Raw genomic sequence first — 20,544 nt, forward strand, 5'->3', positions numbered from 1 at the left:
TGCGGGAACAAAAATGTAAGAAGGCTTACAGAAGATTTCATTGCTAAAGCTGGCCATACACCTTTAGATTATCTGCAGATTTTCTATGGTTAGATGGAAAAGGTGGGAGATTCCTCCATCCACACAATTTAGCGAACATGGAGAAATCTGTTGCACTTTTTCCATCTAACCACAGAAAATCTGCAGATAATCTATAGGTGTATGGCCAGCTTTAGATGTATGAACAATGTATGAACAATGAAATGAATACATTTTATTACTTTATATTAGCTAAAGATGTCCTATACTAGATATATGCAAACCATACACAAACAAAAAAAAAGGAAAAAGGAAAGCACGCTAAATAAAATATACAGCAGGGCCTGCATGTATACAAAATCAATGATCCAATAAATATATATTAGCCACAAAGAAAGTAGACACAACTGTCTCTATAATGCATATATTTGGTTAATTGAATGTCACAAGTTTACATGAAAAAAAACAGACTTTCTGCCTGTATGTGCCATTCATGTGGCACCTGTGTGGAATAATGCAGCCCAAAATTGTAAGCTTGCACTTGATAATCAACCTGGGGGGTTTTATCCTTGCTTTCGAAAAATAATAGCACTTATATTAAGGCCTTGTATGTGACACCCCAAAACTCCTTTTCTGAGGTCCCCCGCTGGCGCTCTTGGCTCCTTATCTTTTCTCTGCACCACCATAAGAAGCCACTTCTTATGGCAGAACGAACTAGGCTTAAATTGTATTTGTGGCCACTTGCATTGCCGCCCGGGCTTCATTGCTTGTTGGGTTGGCTGCGGTGTTTACCGTAACACCATGGAAATTAGTCTAAACTTGGATGTAAAGATTTGTTCATCTCATGATGCTTTGAATGGTGAAAAATGTAGTTTTTGTCACCTAAATTAGGTTTCTGGTGTGTAGCTAGGTCTGCTGGTCTTATATAGAAATGGAAGTGCAGGATAAGATGGGTCCTCCTTTATCTCCATCTCTAGAGAATTGACTTTAAACACAGCCGGCATGCCCTGAGATGGGGAGGTGTAAGCAGACACTGGTGGGCTCCTGGATAAAGTAGTTTCCTTCTGTTGTAGCTGCAAGACTGACAAACTGCTTGGCAGATTGCCTGGAGTCAGGTTTTATTTCCAGTAGCAGATCTGTCATTAAGGACTCTGCAGACAGCCGCTGACACGACAAGAGGTGGAGCCCAGGTGTCAATGCGAGTGGCTACAACCACAATCCCCCCTGTCACTTGGTCCCACCCTCATCAGGCCAGACTGGTGCTGGTCCGTGAATAGGGGGGTTGGAGAACTCTGCCCTAGAGAATAAAGTGCTGGGTGTTGCAATTTTTATGTTAAACAGTATTTGCACAGCAGTTTTTCAAATGCAATTTGTTTGGAAAAAATACACTTTAGGGAATTTTAATGCACAAAAAAACAATATGATACCCAATTGTTTAGTAAAATAGCTATCTAACATGTCATGCTTTAAAATTGTGCATGCTAAAGGAAGGGTGCCACTCATACATAGGCAATGCTTTAAAAGGTCTTTATTTTATTTAAAACAAAATATATATTTACACATATTTACCTTTTTTTTATTTATTTTATTGCTATCAGAAAGGATGAACAACATTCCTTGTGATAGCATGAGCCGCGACAGGTCTTCTTTATGGAGAGATCTATGATTGGTTTGACTCCCTTGGCTTGTTTACATGAGACCAAAATTGAAAGTGACAAAATCCTTGTTGCTTCTGGTTTCTGATGTCACACAATGGGAGGAACAATATCAGTTCCTCTCACTGTGTCCCAGGAACTGGATGCCACCAGTCACATCCTACCGGGCTCTCCGAACATATGGGAGAGCTAGGTAATGGCAGCAACAGGGGGTAAGGTTGGAAGCCCCTTTTGCCTGTAAAAGTAATCCAGTGGCTTCTTAACCGCTAGGATTACTTTTACATTGAAGGGTATTGTTGGCCCTAAAGAATGATGTCTCTATCATTGCTGCAGCTGCAGAGATGACTGAGATATCACCCTTCCAATCTAGCGACATACCAGCAATCAAAAATTAAAGTTTCAATCCCAAGCTATACAAGCCAATAAATCACATGTACAGTGAAAAGAGAAACAATTTTGTCAGCATATAAAGGGGCTATAGTATAAAACTATGCATTCATGTAGGCAAAAAGATCTAAACAGTTAAATATCAGCTCCTCATAAGATGCTGAGCTATCCATATAGAAATCTTGCAACAATAAAATTGTAATTATCCATTTGCTGTTCAGCTGCTTATGCTGTATCTTTTATGCTAACCAATAGCAGTTGCTAAACATTTCTATCCTAAGCAATAATGGCAAATAAAGTTAATGTACAAAGAGGAAACAAACAATTATGTCTGCATATAAAAGGTCCATAGCTAAAAGTTGCATATGCGTGTAGGCTTGGCATGGAGGTTTAAATAATTCGTTGCTGGCTTTAATCAACCCTTAGTGAAATGCTGAAGCAAGTGTATAGGTATTTGACCATGAAGTTGCAATTATTCACTCAGCTCCAATTCTGTATTATTTACTCAAAGCAATTAAGCCCATTTTAAAGCTTGTACATCAGAACAGTGCAAATCAAACCATACTGCATATATATTTGACAAAGGCCCAACAATAAATAACATTAAGGCATGATCTGTATCCCATAAAAGTGGATTTCATTTCATTTAAGGATATTATGCCACTGTAATATCCTAATCTGATGTCCACAGGAGCACTAATTTGCAAAGTTTCACAAATGCATCAGGTTTATAATACAAAATATGTGCAATGCATGTGCTGTAGTCTGTGCTGAACTTATGATGTGTAAATATTCAAAGGTCACACCAATGATTGCAGCAACCTCTTACCACCTTCTGATACAAATACCATATATGGTACAAGTGGATAGAGCAGTAATTGGGCAATAGAATTTGGTGAACAGTTCAGCCCGCGCATCAGTTTGGGCCAAACATTGGCTGCGCATTTTGCGCCTTAATTGGGCAAAACCAATCTGGGCACAGTATAGGCTGGCTGGTAAGGATTGGGGCCGGGAAGCCAGCTACAGTGTCCTCAACAACCGATGAGTCATCATCTGTCAATTTGTTTCTGTAGGGGTTAAAACTATTTATAGACTGTAGTCCTGATTTCCCTCCGTCCTATACCGACAGGCCTGGAGATATACTCATTACAAACAATGACACGGATAGACGGTGCTGTGGTTTGGTCAGAGTAAAATCTGATAAGCTTTTATTGGTCTCTCTTATATAGACAAAAGATGATAATTCAATATTATAACTGCATCCCATGTATGTCATGGGACCTTTCACAGTTATGCAAAACAATTATGTTCCAGACATATAACACATAACAATACTTATAGTACATAACAAACTTGCAGACACACTGTCTTGAGTGCAGTGTAATCAATATCTATTTCTAAGAAATCACAGAACAAACTGATAAAGAGGGACAGCTTCATGGGAACCTGTGTGGGTGAATACCTAAGATTTAAACAAGCAATATTTGACTATATGCATACTGACAAAATGGATACTAAACCTAAAATGGTGTCACAGTGGGTCTAGGGAATGTACACATTCCTTCAGTTTCCCCGCTGACAGCTGAGTAACAAAATAAATAACAAAATGCAAACAAAAAAAGTAAAAAAAAAATGTGTGGTTTCCCCCCCCCAGTCCATACCAGGCCCTTCGTCAAAATTAAAAGAAAAAAAAATGGCGTGGGTCCCCCCAAAGATTCATACCAGACCCTTATCCGGGCATGCAGCCCACCAGCTCAGGAAAGGGGGACTAACGAACGCCCCCCCCCCTCTTAAACCATACCAGGCCAAATTCCTTCGACATGGGGGGGGTTGAGTGCTTTGCTCTGCCACCCCCACCCCAAAGCACCTTGTCCCCAAGTTGACAAGGGCCTTATCCCCACAACCGTGGAGGTCTGCGGGCAGAGGGCTTATTGGTCCCAAGATCCTGCCCCCTCCATGTGAATGAGTATCAGGTATATAGGGGGATTCCAGATTCTGATCAGTACCATGCCCACAGACCCCCACAACCACCGGCCACGGTTGTGGGGATAAGGCCCTGTTCCCCATCCACATGGAGACAAGGTGCTTTGTGGGGACCCCATGCCATTTAAAAAATAACTAAATCAGCGTGGGGTTCCCCTTAAAATCCATACCAGACCCGAAGGGTCTTTTTCAATATCCAGGTGCCAGCAATAGCAACCACAAGTCATTTGTGATGTGAATCACATAAATGTGATTTGACTAGTTTTTAGTTTTTTTTAAATGTAATTTTTACTGCAGCAGGTTCTATATATGCTACAGATGCGCCACTTTACAGGCAGTTTAAGGGGACCCCCATGCACTATATTTAAGGGAATTTTTCATTTTTTATTTCATTTTTCATTTTTTTGCACTTTAAGCATCATTAAAATCATCCTGAAATAACTATTGCTGTGCGAGAGTTCTGTTGTGAACTGAACAGGGGATGTCTACTGGGCAATAAAGGCGCCTATTCTGTAAAACACATGCTATACCTTGATGGTTTTTTTGTTCCTTCTTTGAAAGGGCTTGTCTTCTGAAGAAGTTTGGTATGAATTTTGGAGAGACCCTGATTTTTTTTTTTAATAAAGGGTTCTTCCTTTGTATCCATAACAGAGAACGGATATGTGTTCTAGTATGTATTTTGGAGAGGACCCCACCATTTTTTTGTTTATTTTGTCATTCTTGCTGTACAATGTACTACAGAAAAAAGTGACAGTAGAAAAAAAAAAAATTGCCAGCAATTTACATGCATACAAATATTCCCACAATACGCAATCAAAATGTTTTCCGCGTCACTGGAGAGAAGCATGCTTTCAAAGCCGTTGCAGTGTGCCCGTTGAATTAGATTTAGGGCTTTTGTCAGCATTATCCCTGGCCTCCCTGTCAGGCATGAAGCCTACCTGTTCTGAACCAATCAATAGGTGTAATAGCTGCTGTAGGCGATTTGCTAGGACTTTTGTGAAGAGTTTTAAATCTATGTTAAGAAGCGAGATTGGTCTATAGTTGGAGCATTCTAATGGGTTTTTATTTGGCTTGGGTAACACTGACATGAGCTCTCAGGAAATCTTCTGGGAAATCTCTGGTAGCTCAGGGCTTTCAGGAGGTGCGGGATCAATAGTGACAGAAAGGCTTTGTAATAGTTTGCCTGGGTTTTTTCCTGGCTTAAGTGATTTATAGGCCTGTATTAATTCGTCTTCAGTAATTGGTAGTTCTAACTGCTGGTTATCCTGTTCTTATAGTACGGGTAACCCACTTTCTATAAGGAATTGCTTGATCAATTGAGGACATGTCCCAATCAATTCAGCTGGTTTATGTGATTGTAGAAGGTTATACAGTTCAGTATAATATTTATGAAAAACTTGGACAATTTTTTCAATTTCATGGATCAATTTATTGTTTTTGTTTTTTTATGGCCGATATGTTTGTAGATACTTGTGCCTCTTTCAGTGCTTTCGTTGTGAATTTTCCAATTTTATCACTAAGTTCATAAAAAAAAAAGTTTTTTAGAAAAAGGATTCTCTGTGCTTTCAAGTTTAGTATAAACTGTAGCTGTTTGCGTAAATCTAACAGTTCATCAGCTGTTCCAGTAGCCAACGATTGCTTATGTTGGGCTTCTAGGTTGCTTATTTTGGCCTCCAGCTCTTTCAATTCCCTCTCAGCTTCCCTTTTTTTTCTGGCCCCCATTCTGATAAATTCCCCTCTGATCACACATTTATGAGCGACCCATATGGTCAATGGAGAGAGCTCATCTGATGCATTTTCATGAAAAATAGGATTTTTATATACAGCTTACCTGTAAAATCCTTTTCTTGAAAGTGCATCACGGGACACAGGAGCTTCATTACATAGTGGGTTATATAGGCACCTCTGGTGATTGGACACTGGTTAACCCCCAGTTAAGGAGAATTCCTCACCTATATAACCCCTCCCATATGCACCTCAGTTTTGTAGCAAAGCAATAAGAAACCATGTAAAACCCAAGACGGGCGGGAGCCCTGTGTCTCGTGATGTACTTTCAAGAAAAGGATTTTACAGGTAAGCTGTATATAAAAATCCTATTTTCTTGATCATACATCACGGGACACAGGAGCTTCATTACATAGTGGGATGTCCCAAAGCAATGCTCAGATTGAGGGGAGGGAGACACCGATCATAATTATAGACCGCCAAGGACCGGAGGACCTAAACTGCAGCCTGCGGTACACTGCGCCCAAAGGCGATATCCTCTTGTTCTCTGACATCTACCTGATATAATCTGGTGAATGTGTGGACTGATGACTAAGTTGCAGCCTTACAGATCTGAGCCAGGGAGGCCTGGTGATGCACTGCCCAAGAAGCACTTACAGCCCTAGTTGAGTGCGCTTTTACTTGAAAAGGAGGGATCTTCCCTTTAACACTATAGGCCTGAGAAATAATCTGTCTAATCCACCTTGAGAGAGTGGATTTTGATGCTGCCTGGCCCTTCCTAGGACCTTCTGGCAAAATCAGTTTTTCTTATCTGAGCAGTTGCCTGAAGATAGATACTGATTGCCCTTACCACATCCAAAGTGTGCAAAGATTCTTCTTCTGCTGACTGTGGGTCCGGAAAAAATGATGGTAGGATTAGATCTTAATTCAAATGGAATCCTGAAACCACCTTAGGCAGAAAGGACCTGTTGGGATGCATTACCACCTGGTCCTTATGAATAATTAGATACAGCTCCTTGCTGGAGAGAGCTGCTAGTTCTGACACTCTTCTAGCCGAGGATATGGCTACCAAGAAAACCAATTTTTTAGTCAAAAGAACTAACTAAGCCTGATGCAAAGGTTCAAAAGGTTGCTCCTGCAAGCCGAGAGAACCAAATTCAGATCCCATGGGCATACCGGAGGTTTGACTGGCGGCCTTATCCGCATAGCCCCCTGGATGAAAGCCCGCACTAGGGAATGCGATGCAAGTGGCTTCTGAAAAAACACTGACAAGGCCGAAATCTGCACCTTGATAGTGCTTACGGCCAAATTCATTTCTAGGCCTGACTGGAGGAAGGCCAAGATCCTGCTAATGACATACTTTCTAGGATGCCATTCCCTGAGTTCACACCAGGAAACATATGCCTTCCAGATTTTGTAGTAAATAAGCCTGGAGGCCGGCTTTCTGGCATTGACCAGAGTAGAAAGGACTGGCACCGAAAGCCCACGGTCTCTCAGAATGTGGGTCTCAGCAGCCAAACCATCAAATTCAGACTGTGTAAAGCAGGATGGTAAATTGGACCCTGCGAGAGCAGATCTGGCCAGAGAGGGAGGATCCACGGCCTGCCTACTGCCAACTTCATGATCTCTGCGCTCCAAGGTCGCCTGGGCCAAGCCGGGGCTACCAAAAGGACCGACTTTGTATCCCTCTTGAATCTTCCCAGGAACTCCGACAGAAGCGGGCATGGGGGGAAGGCATAAATCAAATTGTACTGATCCCAGGGAACTGTCAGAGCATCCGACCCCTGAGCGAGTGCATCTCTTGTCCTTGACACGAATTTGTCCAGTTTTCTGTTGAACCTGGACGCAAACAGATCTACGTCTGGAGTACCCCACCTGCGACATATGTTCCAAAACACGTCGGGGTGCAGAGCCCATTCTCCTGGGCACAACTGCTGGCGGCTCAGAAAATCCGCCTGCCAATTTTCTACTCCTGGAATGAAGACTGCAGAAAGGCATGGAACATGCCTTTCTGCCCAGACAAGTATGCGATTCACCTCTTTTTGCGCAACCCGACTCCTGGTACCGCCCTGGTGATTGATATAGGCCACTGCTGTGGCATTGTCGGACTGAACCCCGTAGTCTGAAAGACCAGTATATGAGAGCCATATAAACTGCCCGGATCTCCAAGACATTTATGGGCAATAGCTTCTCGATTGCAGACCATTTCCCCTGCGAGCACGTCTCCTGCAATACTGCTCCCCAGCCTGTCAGGCTGGCATCTGTCGTAATAATCTTCTATGGAAGAGGAAGAAAAGTTTTGCCTTTCAGCAAATTCTCGGTTTGTAACCACCAAACGAGACTCTTTCATGTCCCTGGGGATAGACGCATAGGAAGATCCAAGGACTAGGGCTTCCTGTTCCAAGCCACAAGGATGCATCTTTGCAGAGGCCTTGAGTGGAACTGGGCGAATGGAACGGCCTCGAAGGAGGCGACCATTTTCCCTAACAGTCTCATGCACAACCGAATGGGGGAAGATCTTCTGCCCAGAATTAGGTGCACCAGTTCCCCAATGTCCAAGGCTTTTGGCCTTGGTAGAAACACCTTGCCCTGAGCGGTGTCGATGACAATACCCAGGTCATCCAACCTGGTAGCAGACTTTTCTAGGTTTATAATCCATCCTAGGCGTTCCAGGTGTTCTAGCGTTCTGGTAACACTGTGGTTCAGGAGCGCTACTGTTTTCTCTATGAGAAGCAAATCATCTAGATAAGCCATGACGGCCATACCCTGGGCTCTTAAGTTTGCCAAGAGAGGGTCCAGAATCTTTGTGAAGACTCGAGGGGCCATAGTGAGCCCAAACGGCAAGGCCACAAATTGAAAATGGCGCCGTTCTACCGCGAACCTTAGATACTTTTGGTGTGCGGAAAAAATTGGTACATGGAGATATGCATCCTTGATGTCTATTGATGCCAAAAACTCTCCCCCTTGCAGGAAGGAGACCACAGTGCAAATTGACTGCATTCGGAAGGACCGAATGCGTAAAAACCGGTTCAGAGCCTTCAGATCCAGGATAGGTCTGACACCTCCATTTGGCTTTGGAACGGTAAAGATATTCGAGTAAAACCCTGAACCCTGTTCTTTTGGGTCCACTTCAACTATCACCCCCTGGGATAGTAAGTGATCTAAGGCCAGAAATAGCGGTCTTTGCTTTACTGGGTCCCTGGGGATCCTTGACCTTAGAAAGCGAGAAGGTGGAATCTCCTGAAACTCTAGCTTGTAGCCCAGAGATACCGAAGAGACCACCCACTTGTCCCGGATCTCTTCTCGCCAGGCTTCTGCAAACTGCAGGAGCCTTCCCCCCACTCGGCCGAGCGGGGGGGCGCCCCTTCACAAGGAAGCTTTTGGGCTCTGCTTGGCAGGCTTTCGCCCCCAAGATTTCTTCTGCCCCTGGGCCCGGCCTTGAGCCTTTCCTGTAGAGGGGGGTTGGGAAGGCCGTCACCACTTCTTAGAGCTTGATGCTCCAGGAGAGAGAGAACGCCTAAATGATGGACGTTTGCTCCTTTTGATTGGAAGGAGAGTAGATTTACCCCCTGAAATTTTTTGGACGAATTTGTCTAATTCTTCTCCAAACAAACGTTTCCCTTTAAACGGGAACCCAATCAAATGCTTCTTGCATGATAGCTCAGCTGCCTAATTTTTTAGCCATAGGGCCCTTCGCATGTGTACCAACAGGAGAGACAAACGAGATGCTTGTTGGACAGAATCCAAAATCGCATCAATCATGAAACACAGAATTTGAGGTATTTCTGCATAATCCTCCACTTCCTCACTGGGAAGGAGGCCAAGCATCTGCTTAACCTATTCCTTGAGGAACTGACACAACCCCACAGCTGCGACCGTAGGTTGCACTACAGCGCCAGTCATGAAAAAGGAGGCTTTCAACAATGTTTCCAGCTTCTTATCAGTTGGATCTTTAAATGCCTGAACATTATCCAAAGGACAGGTCAGGTTTCTATTAACGCAAGAAACAGCTGCATCGACAGATAGGACCCTCCATTTCTTGGTGAAACTTTCCTCCAGAGGATAAAGCATAGAAAACCTTTTAGGAGGAGCAAACAGTTTATCGGGATGTCCCCAATCCTCATACAACAATTTATCCATTAAGGGATGAATTGGAAAGGAAAAGGCAGTCTGTGGGATTTTCCTGACCCCCAGGGAAGAAACAGAGGATGTAGCGACCTCAGCAGCGGGCATTCTGAATGTGGTACGCACCAATTCAGTATAATATTGCACCTGTTTTCTGAGCGCCTGGGAGGAGGGGACACTCTCCTCTTCCTCTGATTCATCCGACTGCTCAAGATCCCTGTCCCAAGATAGGAATCTCTCCTCATTGTCAGAAGTGTCATCTGAAAGAGGAATCTCAGCAGAGGGAGGGGATCTACCCCTTTTCCTGCTATCTTTCAGGGAAGCTGACATAAAATTCATGATTCTCCTTTCAAAACCCTCCAATGTAGCCCTAAGGGAGTCCTCAGTGACATATACCGGGGCTGAAATATTAGAGGCTGCAAAACCTGACAGGGGCACTGACTCATCCTGTAAGGCTGGCTCCAGCCTTGCAGGGGGGGAAGGTAACCTACAGGCATTTTTAGAACCCCCAGACCTAGGCGGTGATTTACCAGTGCCCTTGTTACCTCCCCCTGAGACCCTCTTACGAGGAGACATAGTCCTAAGCTACAAAGCTGAGGTACTAGTACAAAGTGCAATCACTGTTGTGCTCAAAGTCTCACAATAAATATATATGCTTAAACTGCACAACCTGATGCTGAGTAGGTGTCTTAGGTTTGCCTGGATCCAATCCCTTAGGATGCTTACTGCCCACAGCTCCTGTGTCTCCACTTACAGCCCCCTGACGCTCTGGGCTTTTTAAAACTACCACCTGGCGCCTGCGCAGTACAGCACCGTGCACACCGACGTCTCGCAACCACACACCCCCATTAGAACGGGAGAGCGCTCGGCGCACGTGCACACGCGCATGCGCATGCAACGAGGACCGCCGGTCATCCAGGGGGGAAGGGGATCGCCATCTGAGCTGCGTGGGACACCCAAACTACGTGGGACCCCTGTATTACCTTCATTGTGGCAGAGATTGCAGTGGAGACGTGAGTCATCTGGGAGAACCAGGCTTCACTGAGCAAGTGTATCTGAAAGGCATGTAAGTATGCATCAGGCTGCTCTTACTCCCTCTAGTGGTGGAAACCAGGTAAGACATACAACTACTCAATGAAGAAATCCATAATATATAATTTATATAGAATTAACTTCCCTTACCTGTCCTTGCTGCAGGAATTGCTGAAAACAGACAGATTCCAGCCTTCACCCATCACGGCGGGCAGAGTTGTGCCAACCTTCAGGACTTTTTGGGTTCCTTCTCAGAGGAACCTCTTACCAGGACCTTGTAAAAGACTCTGCCAGAAACTTTCGTGCCACTAAGTAAATAGTACACCAGGTCTGGTTTTCCCAGAGCCCAGTCTTCCAATAGGAGAGGACTTACAGGCAAAACCTTGTTTCTTCTGATGATAAGGCCCGGGTACCATACCATCTTAGGAGTCAAAATATCGTCCCGAGATATGGATCCAGTTATGGTAGCCCTTAGGCCCCCGCAGGGACCTGCACAGAGCTTTCTTCATAGCACATGTTTTACGTGACCAACCACCATAGACACTGGCAAAAAAACTGAGGTGCCTCCCATATGGGACGGGTTATATAGGGGAGGAATTCTCCTTAATTGGGGGTTAACCAATGTCCAATCACCAGAGGTGCCTATATAACCCACTATGTAATGAAGCTCCTGTGTCCCGTGATGTATGATCAAGAAATATGCTTTTATTGCCTCTGATACTTTTGTGTGATCTTGTGTGTCAGTGAGTAAGGATGGTTTCAGCCTCCACATGCTTTTGTAAGTTGGGGATTGTAGAGTCAGAGAAATAAGTGCATGATCTGAGAGGGATTTGACGCCAATCTTTGCAGATTGCAGTAGCGAGAGATCTCTCTGTGATAGGAAAATTTAGTCTATGCGTGTGTGTTTGTTATGTAAAGTCAAAAAATATGAGAAATCGTTGCCTGTGGGGTTGACTGTGTGCCAAGTATCTACTAGCGTGAGAGAGGACAGTAATGTTTTAATTTTCTTTCGTTTTTTGTAAGGTAAGCTAGAGGTGCCAGCTATCCTGAGATGGATTTAGTGGTAAATGAAGGTCCCCTCCCAATATGATGCACCCTTGGGCAACACCCTTTAATTCCTCAACCATATGTTAGTAGAATGAAACTTGGGCAGAATTTGGAAAATACACGTTTGCCAGCGTTATAGGTGTCCCTGACCACTGACTATTGAGAAACATGAATCTCCCATTTTGGTCTGCATATTGTTGTGAGATATCCAATTCCACATTTTTATGTAGCATGATAGAAACCCCTTTGGATTTGAAATCGGGGGTTTGTAGCATGAAAGATCTGGGGGTAATCTTTATTTCCAAGTTTTTGAAATGCCCCTGTTTTAAAAGGGTTTTCTTGTAGAAATAATACATTTGAGTTTATTTTATTTATTTCTTTAAGTATATAGGTACGTTTTATTATTATTATTATTATTATTATTATTATTATATTATACACGATTGATATAGTTCCAACAGTTTACGCAGCTCTTTACAATGTATAGGTGGGACAACACAATTATAGTACAGTTCAGTACAAAAGGTTCTGGAGGGCCCTGCTCGTAGAGCTTACATTCTAAAGGGAGGGGGTCATTTTTCTAGTGTATTCAGACCTCTCACATTATGAGAGACCAAGAAATGTCTTTTGTCAAGCGTAGAGTAGGCCACATCACGTTTTGGTAATTGCTTTTTTAGATCTGATTTCAGTGTCCCTGACAGCGTGAGTGTATGGAGATGAGGTCAAACCTAGCAATCTCAGGTAAAGAATAGAAGGAAAGAGAAAAGGGAAGTAGAAAGGGTACAAGTTAATTAGCTTACGATTTTTCTAGCCTATTATGTATTTTTTAGGTATAGTAAGCATGTGCCGTGGCAAACTATATGAGCCCTTAATGAAAGAAATAAGAGCAGAAAAAGAAGAAATAAGTTGAAATACACGTCTCTGGTTAATAACCTCAAGAGAGAATTAGGGGATTACTTGCTCAGCTGTTTGGCTGAACGTAATCCACTGGTAGAGGCAGTGGGAGGTGTCTCAGCAGATATATAAAGGATATATATATATATATATATATATATATATATATATATCTATATAATTACTGTAGTATTAGTATTTATATCGGAGGATTCTCCAAGATATCTTTATAGCCTTTATAGTACCTAAAAGGAGCACATGTGCCCCTTCCAGCCCTAAATTCTGCATTTAGAGCATCACCGAAAAGAGTCAACAAAGTTAGCTTAAAATAAATGAAGAACAACAATAACATAACAATAACAATGACAAGTAGCTCAGGTAGCCCAAGCTCACTGATGAAGGATCTTGGCTGACTTGTTCACCTGGCTCCCAGGTAACATTATACAATAACGCTCTCCTTCAATATTATTGGCAACATTAAAGAATAAACATCCCTTCTTATCTTAAACTCACAATTATCTGTTTATATTAACATTTCAGCCACCATGGTGACAACTGCACTACCCTGTATATGGAAAACATATAAGCATAAATAACATAGGTTAATATTATCTCCCATTTTGGGCCTCTGGTCCTCAGGGATGCGGCCCCTCAGTAATCCCTCCCATTAACCAGAGCACCACTAGGAAAAGATACCAAGGTACACTGAATCCTTGTTTGTGTCAATGTTTGTGAGGAGATATACTGCCTTAGCTAGATGTTGAGTAACACCTTTTGGAGTGACAGTGTCCTCTTTGTAGCGATTCAGCATGGAAGTCACTTGTAGCTACAGCTGCTTGTGGTTGGTTGGAAAAATCCAGTTGTAGTACCAGTTAGCATCACTAGGTGTCATCTTTGGATAGAGCATTTCAATAGGAATAATTGCCAGTATATAAAGCTGAGAAACAGCATCAAGTATAACATGGCAGTTTCCAGGGTAGAAAGTTAAAATTGAGGGTGTTCATCTAATAGTCAGAACACATTTAACCAAAAAAAAGGGAAACTTCCATCTGTATGGTATCCCTTTCTCTCTCAGGACCTCCAGCAGGGGACGCAGCACTCGCCTGTTTTTGAGGGTAATGTGGAAAAGATCCTTGAATAGGGAGATATGATGATCATTAAAGATGATTTAATCATTCCTTCTGAATTTGCCCAGGATTTCTTATTTAAGTGAGAAGCTTTGTAAGCAGAATATAATGTCTCTCAGTGGTGCTGTGTCTGACGGGCGCAGGTTAATAAATTCTATGTCAGTGTCTTTAGGACGTTCCAGGAGTTCATTGAAAACAGCTTGTAATATTTGTTTGATCTGGGCAGATTCGACATTTTCAGGGATCCCCCTAATTGTAATGTTTTGCCTTCTTCTCCTGTTGTCTTCTCCTCCAAGTGTCTATTCACTTGAATAAAGTGAGTGGCATGTGTGGGTACAGCAGTCCCCAAATGCTCTATCGCCCTATCTCTTTTAGCCTCTGCTCTCTCTGTGCTGGTCAGTCGCTCATTGAGGGAGAGGAGGTCAGCTTTTAAATCAGTTATTGCTGATGAGAAGGTGTTTTTAAATCTGCAGCTAACTGTGTCTTCTCAGTTAGCTGCGGCAGATTATCTGTGTAATCTGTGTCACTTACCAGATCCTCCGAAGCTGACAGGGAGTCTTCACTGGGGTCCGCCTAGTGCTGCTGTGATGCCATCTTGGATCCAGTGCGGCAGCTCGTCCGTGAGGTTTGTGAGCCAAATAACTCCAGAATGCTGTGGTTTCCCGGCACAGAGAGAGATCGTTGCTGTCTGGGACCTGTAGTACGCTTGTTTTGTTTGCCCATAGCCAAAACGAGCAGGGTGGAAGGGGATTATGCGCTTCGGTTATAGAGAGCTCTTCTACTCAGTGTCCATTCCCACTGAGCGCCAAGCCACACCCCTCCTGACCAAAGAAATTGAGTGCATGGGGTCAGCACCATATCCAGAGGTTGTCTTTGGGAAATAGACGTATGAGTGCTGCCAGCATTGCTCAGGCCATACGGCGCACGCTGCATCAAATTGGTCTGCATGGCTTTTGTCCCAGAAGAAGATAGATGAAGATAAGCAGACTAAGGACATGGATTACTGGAACCAGGTCCTGTGGTATGAGACCAAAATAAACGTATTTGGTTCAGATGGTGTCAAGCGTGTGTGGCAACAACCAGGTGAGAATTACAAAGACAAATGTGTCTTGCCTACAATCAACATGGTGGTGGGAATGTCATGGTCTGGAGCTGCTTGACTGCACTGGGGAGCTACAGTTCATTGAGGCAACCATGAATGCCAACATGTACTGTGACATACCCAAGCAGAGTGTGATCGCCTCCCTTCGGAAACTGGGCCGCAGGACAGGATTCCAACATGATAATGACCCCGAACACACCTCCAAGACAACCACTGCCTTGCTAAAGAAGCTGAGGGTAAAGGTGATGAACTGCCCAAGCATGTCTCCATACCTAATCCCTATTGAGCATCTGTGGGGCATCCTCAAAGGTGGAAGGTGGAGGAGCACAAGGTCTCTTACATCCACCAGCTCCATGATGTCATCGTGGAGGATTGGAAGTGGAATCCAGTGGCAGCCTGTGAAGCTCTGGTGAACTCCATGCCTAAGAGGGTTAAGGCAGTGCTGGAAAATAATGGTGGCCACACAAAATATTGACACTGTGGGCCCAATTAGGGGTGTACTTACCTTTGTTGCCAGTGTTTTAGACATTAATGGCTGTGTGTTGAGTTATTTTAAGAGGACAGCAAATTTACACTGTTATACAAGCTGTACACTCACTACTTTACACTGTAGATAAGTGTAATTCCTTCAGTGTTGTCACATGAAAAGATATAATAAAATATTTACAAAAATGTGGGGGGTGTATTCACTGTTGTTAGATACTTTAAATAATTGGGAGAATCCACCTGCAATTAAAGGTGCCTTGGCTCTATATTATAAGTGGGTGCCACCACAACATGGTATAAAATTTGAAAAGAAAATGTGGAAAATGCAACACAACAATTTAGGCTACCAAATATTTTATATAATATAAACCAGTTTGGTATAAAATATATATAAAAAATGCACAACTAATGATAAAAAATGTAGTCCAAGCACCAGAGGCTTTCTACTAGTCCCTACCCCCCTACACTGCTGCCCACATCCCTCCCATACCAACATAACTACCGCCTAAAAAAGTCCTCCGCTGGCAGCAATAAATATAGAAATGAACATGGCCGATCGATATGCATGTTCTGTACACTATATAATCATGGTAAACATGGATATGATGCTCTACTATGATGATGGAAGGCCAATCCTATCAGGTAAAAGCCTGTTCCATCCATAGGATTCTATACTGTAATGATGGAAGGCCAATCCCATTTGGTAAAGGCCTGTTCCATCTATACAGATCTGCATACACCATACACTGTAATGGCTGAGGCAAGTATACCAGCAGTTCAAATATAAAGAAACACTCAGTATCAACTTAATCCTGAAGATAACACAGAGACTGCAGACATTTGAGAACAGGATCCTATGTAAACTGATGAAATATATAAATATTAAAAGTTGGATTGCTGAATAGAGAGTGGTGAAGTAGTGCAGTCTCTATGTGGTAGATGTTATGCACGTGATATGTGAGGGCAGCCAATGTATAAATACAACCAGTGTTTGCACAGTTCTCCCCCAATTCATATGGGTGACTAAATGGGCCATATGTCCATGTAATAAAGTATTTGTCTTGTCATTCTTAGGAATCTCACTTTATTCACAGACATACATCTCTAAACCAGGTGGTAATAGAACCGGAGCATAAAATTCACTCATATGCAAGCTGGCTAGATGAAATGGTTTGGCTGCAATACCAGTATTACACATCGTACGGTCTTACCAAGGCTTCACCCTTCTTTGGGGCAATGTCTCCTCTTTGGCCACACTAAAAAGCCCAAACCCCACTCTACACCTGGGCTTTCTGCAGCAGGGGTGAACAAACTGGCTTCCCACAGACCACTGCCAACCACGGATGCTAATTTAGGCAGACATCCATACAGGCTGCACTGGGAGGATAGAGGAGGCAGGCAATGTGATCTTACACATCTACACATATCATCCTTATGCTCTGGAACTTCCTCAGGACAAAAGCCAAGTACCCCCTTACCCCTAAGCAGTTGTAGGTGGCTCCCAGGTGAATTAGCATCACATTTTTTAGGGTTTGGACTTAATAGGGATTTGGGTTAATAGTGGATCAAAAATAAGTTGGACAGTAACTTTAATCTTAACTTTTATTGCTCATCTCAATTTTGATAGTATTTAGGGATGCCAAATATCCAAAAATAGCACAAATATGGAAGACAGATATTCCGAAACAGCAATAGTCCCTTTGAGAGCAGCCAGAAGTAAAGGACAAGCCAGACAGATATATGACCTTTTATTAGCAGTCATAGTCTTTCTTTAGTTGAAGTGGATAAGTTTGTTTTTCCTTGAGTCCAGTTTCTTTCAGGAAATCATTTCAGCGTCTATTTCGATTTTTGGGCCTTCTGCGCATACCTGGGGCTGAGGCAAGGCTGAAGCAGCTATCCTCTACCCATGCAAAGGTGTTTCTAAACACGTTTTCATCTCCCCGAGCCATACTTATGAATACAGCTTCTCAGGGTTTCATGGGCTCAAATAAATATTCATAATCCAGGTAATTTACCCTTCTGTACTGCTTACTGGAACCTACTTCCAGCAACAAAGAAAACAACCAACCTCACCAAGCTTAGTGTAAACTTACCAAGACTAGAACAGCTCAAACTGGTTAAAACCAAGATATAACCCCACTTAATGTAGATAGGGAAGATACTGCTTAGACCATGGTTCACTTCACTTGCATACATATAATTTTAAAAAGAGAGCGTAAAGGTTATTTACATCATGTTCATTTTCTTTAAATGTATATCTAAAGAGCTTTGGAAGACCTATATATTCCATTTTCAACAGCTTCTGGGATTTGCTTTACATTTGTGATGCAATGGGGTTGATTTCCTAAAGACAAATTCACTTTGCACTGCAAGTGCACTTGGAAGTGTAATCGCTTTAGATCTGAGGGGAAGATCTGAAATGAGGGGAAGCTGGTGTGATTTTATCATCCAATCGTGTACAAGCAAAAATGCTGTTTTTTTTTTATTTTACTTGCATGTCCCCCTCAGATCTACAGTGGTGTGCATTTAGTCAGCATTTGCTGTATTTCTAAATGACTGTACTGTGAATTTTACTGTAGCAATACTACTACTGTAATATAAAAATAATAACATATTATTATTTATATAGTACTACTACTCTGTCAGTCTAGTACTCTGTCATATTGCTGTATCTGTAATTTTGTTAATTTAACAATAAGGTATATACATATGGAATTTCATATAACTCTTGCTTTGTTGCTGATTATGACTTTTTGTTTTGGTTTTATTGCTTTACTTTATATGACCCATTAATGTTCAGAAAAATACATTTTTTGTTTGCTAGTGTGTCATATCAGGTATATCAGTCTATATTGTTTATAGACCATTGCCAATACTGCTTTATAAATTGTGGATATTTCAATATCTTCACTTATCCTGTTTTAGTTCTTAATAATATAAGAGATGACACACAACTAGTGCACAGAAATGCAGTAGTCCTTTTTGTGAGAAGCAGGCTGCGGTAGACCCCCAAAATACTAACATTTTAAGTTTTTTTTTCAACTAGATCCAGATTTTAAAGATCTTGGAGTTCTTAAACCTTTACCTGGTAAGTACACAATTTGCTTTTCAAGGTAATTGGTTTATGGGCATTTTATGGCAATTCCTCTCCCCCTCTTTCCTCCCCTTCTCTCCCTTCTTCTCCTCATATATCCTCTCCTCTCCCACCCTTCTCTTCCCTTCCCTTCCCTTTCTTTCTCTAACAGGACGTTTTATTATATTTTTGCTTGAATTAAATTTAGTTTGTGAATTTGAAATGGGAGGCCCAGAAGGAATAATAGAATCCATGCAGATCCTCAAGGACGGAAAGGCGTCTGCAAATGAAGCAGTTGATTGTAAATGGTATATTCGGGCTCCACCAAAGTCTAAGGTCAGTTTTTTTTTATGTATGTTATAATAACAGGCCACATTGATAAATAGTCACAACTGGAAAACATGATTTTTTTTTCAGGCTTAGCAAACCAATAAAACATGCTCCACTTCATAAATTCTTCCTTTGCTTATCTTTCAAACAACATTCAATAAAAAAAAATCCATTTGACAACTGGTTGTTATGGACAAGCATATTATTTTCATTCAGAATAATGTTCAGAATAATGTTCATAAATTAGCACTTTCTTGACTGACAGGTAATCTTAAATAAAGAAATCCAAAAATGAAAAGCATAATTACACTCTGTACTGAATTGACATTGGTCAAACAAAAACTATCTATAATATGGCTAGATTATTTTAAAGGCTTCTGTTTGGGTGAGTTAAAACCCTGCACGTCCCATGTTTGAACAGCTATTGCATGTAAAACATTCTGTGTATCTTACAACGTTCAAGGTGTGTTGGAGGCCTGGTCCCCCACTGCATGCTGTGGCTTTATCTGATGGCTGCTACATAGTGACCAGTGGATGGAACCACATATGCAGTGGGTGCACGACATCTAACATACACATGAGTGTGATAGATGCAGAGGATTCCCTGGGTATGGTAGCTCTTCTAGAGTGTGAAGATTAGGGGGACCATTTGCTGGAGACATTTAAAAAAATCCTATTAACAGATCATTAAGTCAGGACAAGTGACTTTACCTACCAAACCGATGCAGTACCAGTCATTCTGTGTATCTCTTCAAAGACTTCAAATGTCCTCAAATAAAAGAAAGTACTATATTTACATACCAGAACAAGTAAGGAAATACATTCTCAAAATATCAGATAATGGCTACAAAGCGCAAACAATTGTCAAATTTAGTAAATGAGAACACACTTGTTTTATGGCTTTTTTAAGAATTTACTCACTGATATGAGTAAGTTCAAGTTTACTCAATAACATATTTCCTTTTTGAACAATTGGTGTTAACATACTGCAGTATGTTATCCCACCAGAGGGCAGGTGCTACATTTTAAGTCATTGGAGCAATATTAGCATTGACTAGAACATCTCTGCCTGGTATGAAGGAAGAATAACCTTGCCTGAGATATTCCCATTAGGCATTCCAGAAGTATTAAAATAATTATTTGTGGACATGTCGTTCGCATAAACAATTTCTTAAGGATATTGTGAAAATCTACTTTGGAGAGACTGGGTACAAACAACAGTAAATCACCTCACCCTCTAAAATAATAGGTTCCATAAAGTCTACCAAAATAGATGCCCTACACCATTTCCAGAGCATTTGTTTCTCACCACTGGTACTCTCCCCAGACCCCTACAAAAATATGACATCATTATTAGAGTCTATCATGAATCTAGAATGCCTTCTTGACAAAGGCTACAACAGGACTGAACAATTTATGTTCGTTTGGGCTGCTTGGACAGTGTTCTACTATTATCAAGAATTCAAAGTGACTGGGATCCTCCTTCACCCTGGACTTGATGGGGATGGGGCATGACCTAGTTTCCCTCTTATGACCCCACCCATCCTCCCCTCCCTACTC

The 20,544-nt window shown here is 42.1% G+C and overlaps 1 protein-coding gene across 2 annotated transcripts in view; it reads left to right on the forward strand.

The window, feature by feature from the left end:
• The window catches only part of NETO1 (neuropilin and tolloid like 1), a 270,444-nt gene that overhangs the window by 167,398 nt on the left and 82,502 nt on the right, over window positions 1-20,544 (forward strand). For both annotated transcript variants that reach the window (XM_077492376.1, XM_077492375.1), the window contains exons 5-6: window positions 18,628-18,669; window positions 18,863-18,990. In XM_077492376.1, coding sequence (XP_077348502.1) covers window positions 18,628-18,669; window positions 18,863-18,990 — 170 coding nt within the window. The remainder of the gene's footprint in view (window positions 1-18,627; window positions 18,670-18,862; window positions 18,991-20,544) is intronic.

The sequence above is a fragment of the Lithobates pipiens genome, unplaced genomic scaffold (genome assembly GCF_037356315.1).
Source record: "Lithobates pipiens isolate NorthernLeopardFrog02 unplaced genomic scaffold, aLitPip1_a1.2 Scaffold_19, whole genome shotgun sequence".
Taxonomy (NCBI): Eukaryota; Metazoa; Chordata; class Amphibia; order Anura; family Ranidae; genus Lithobates; species Lithobates pipiens.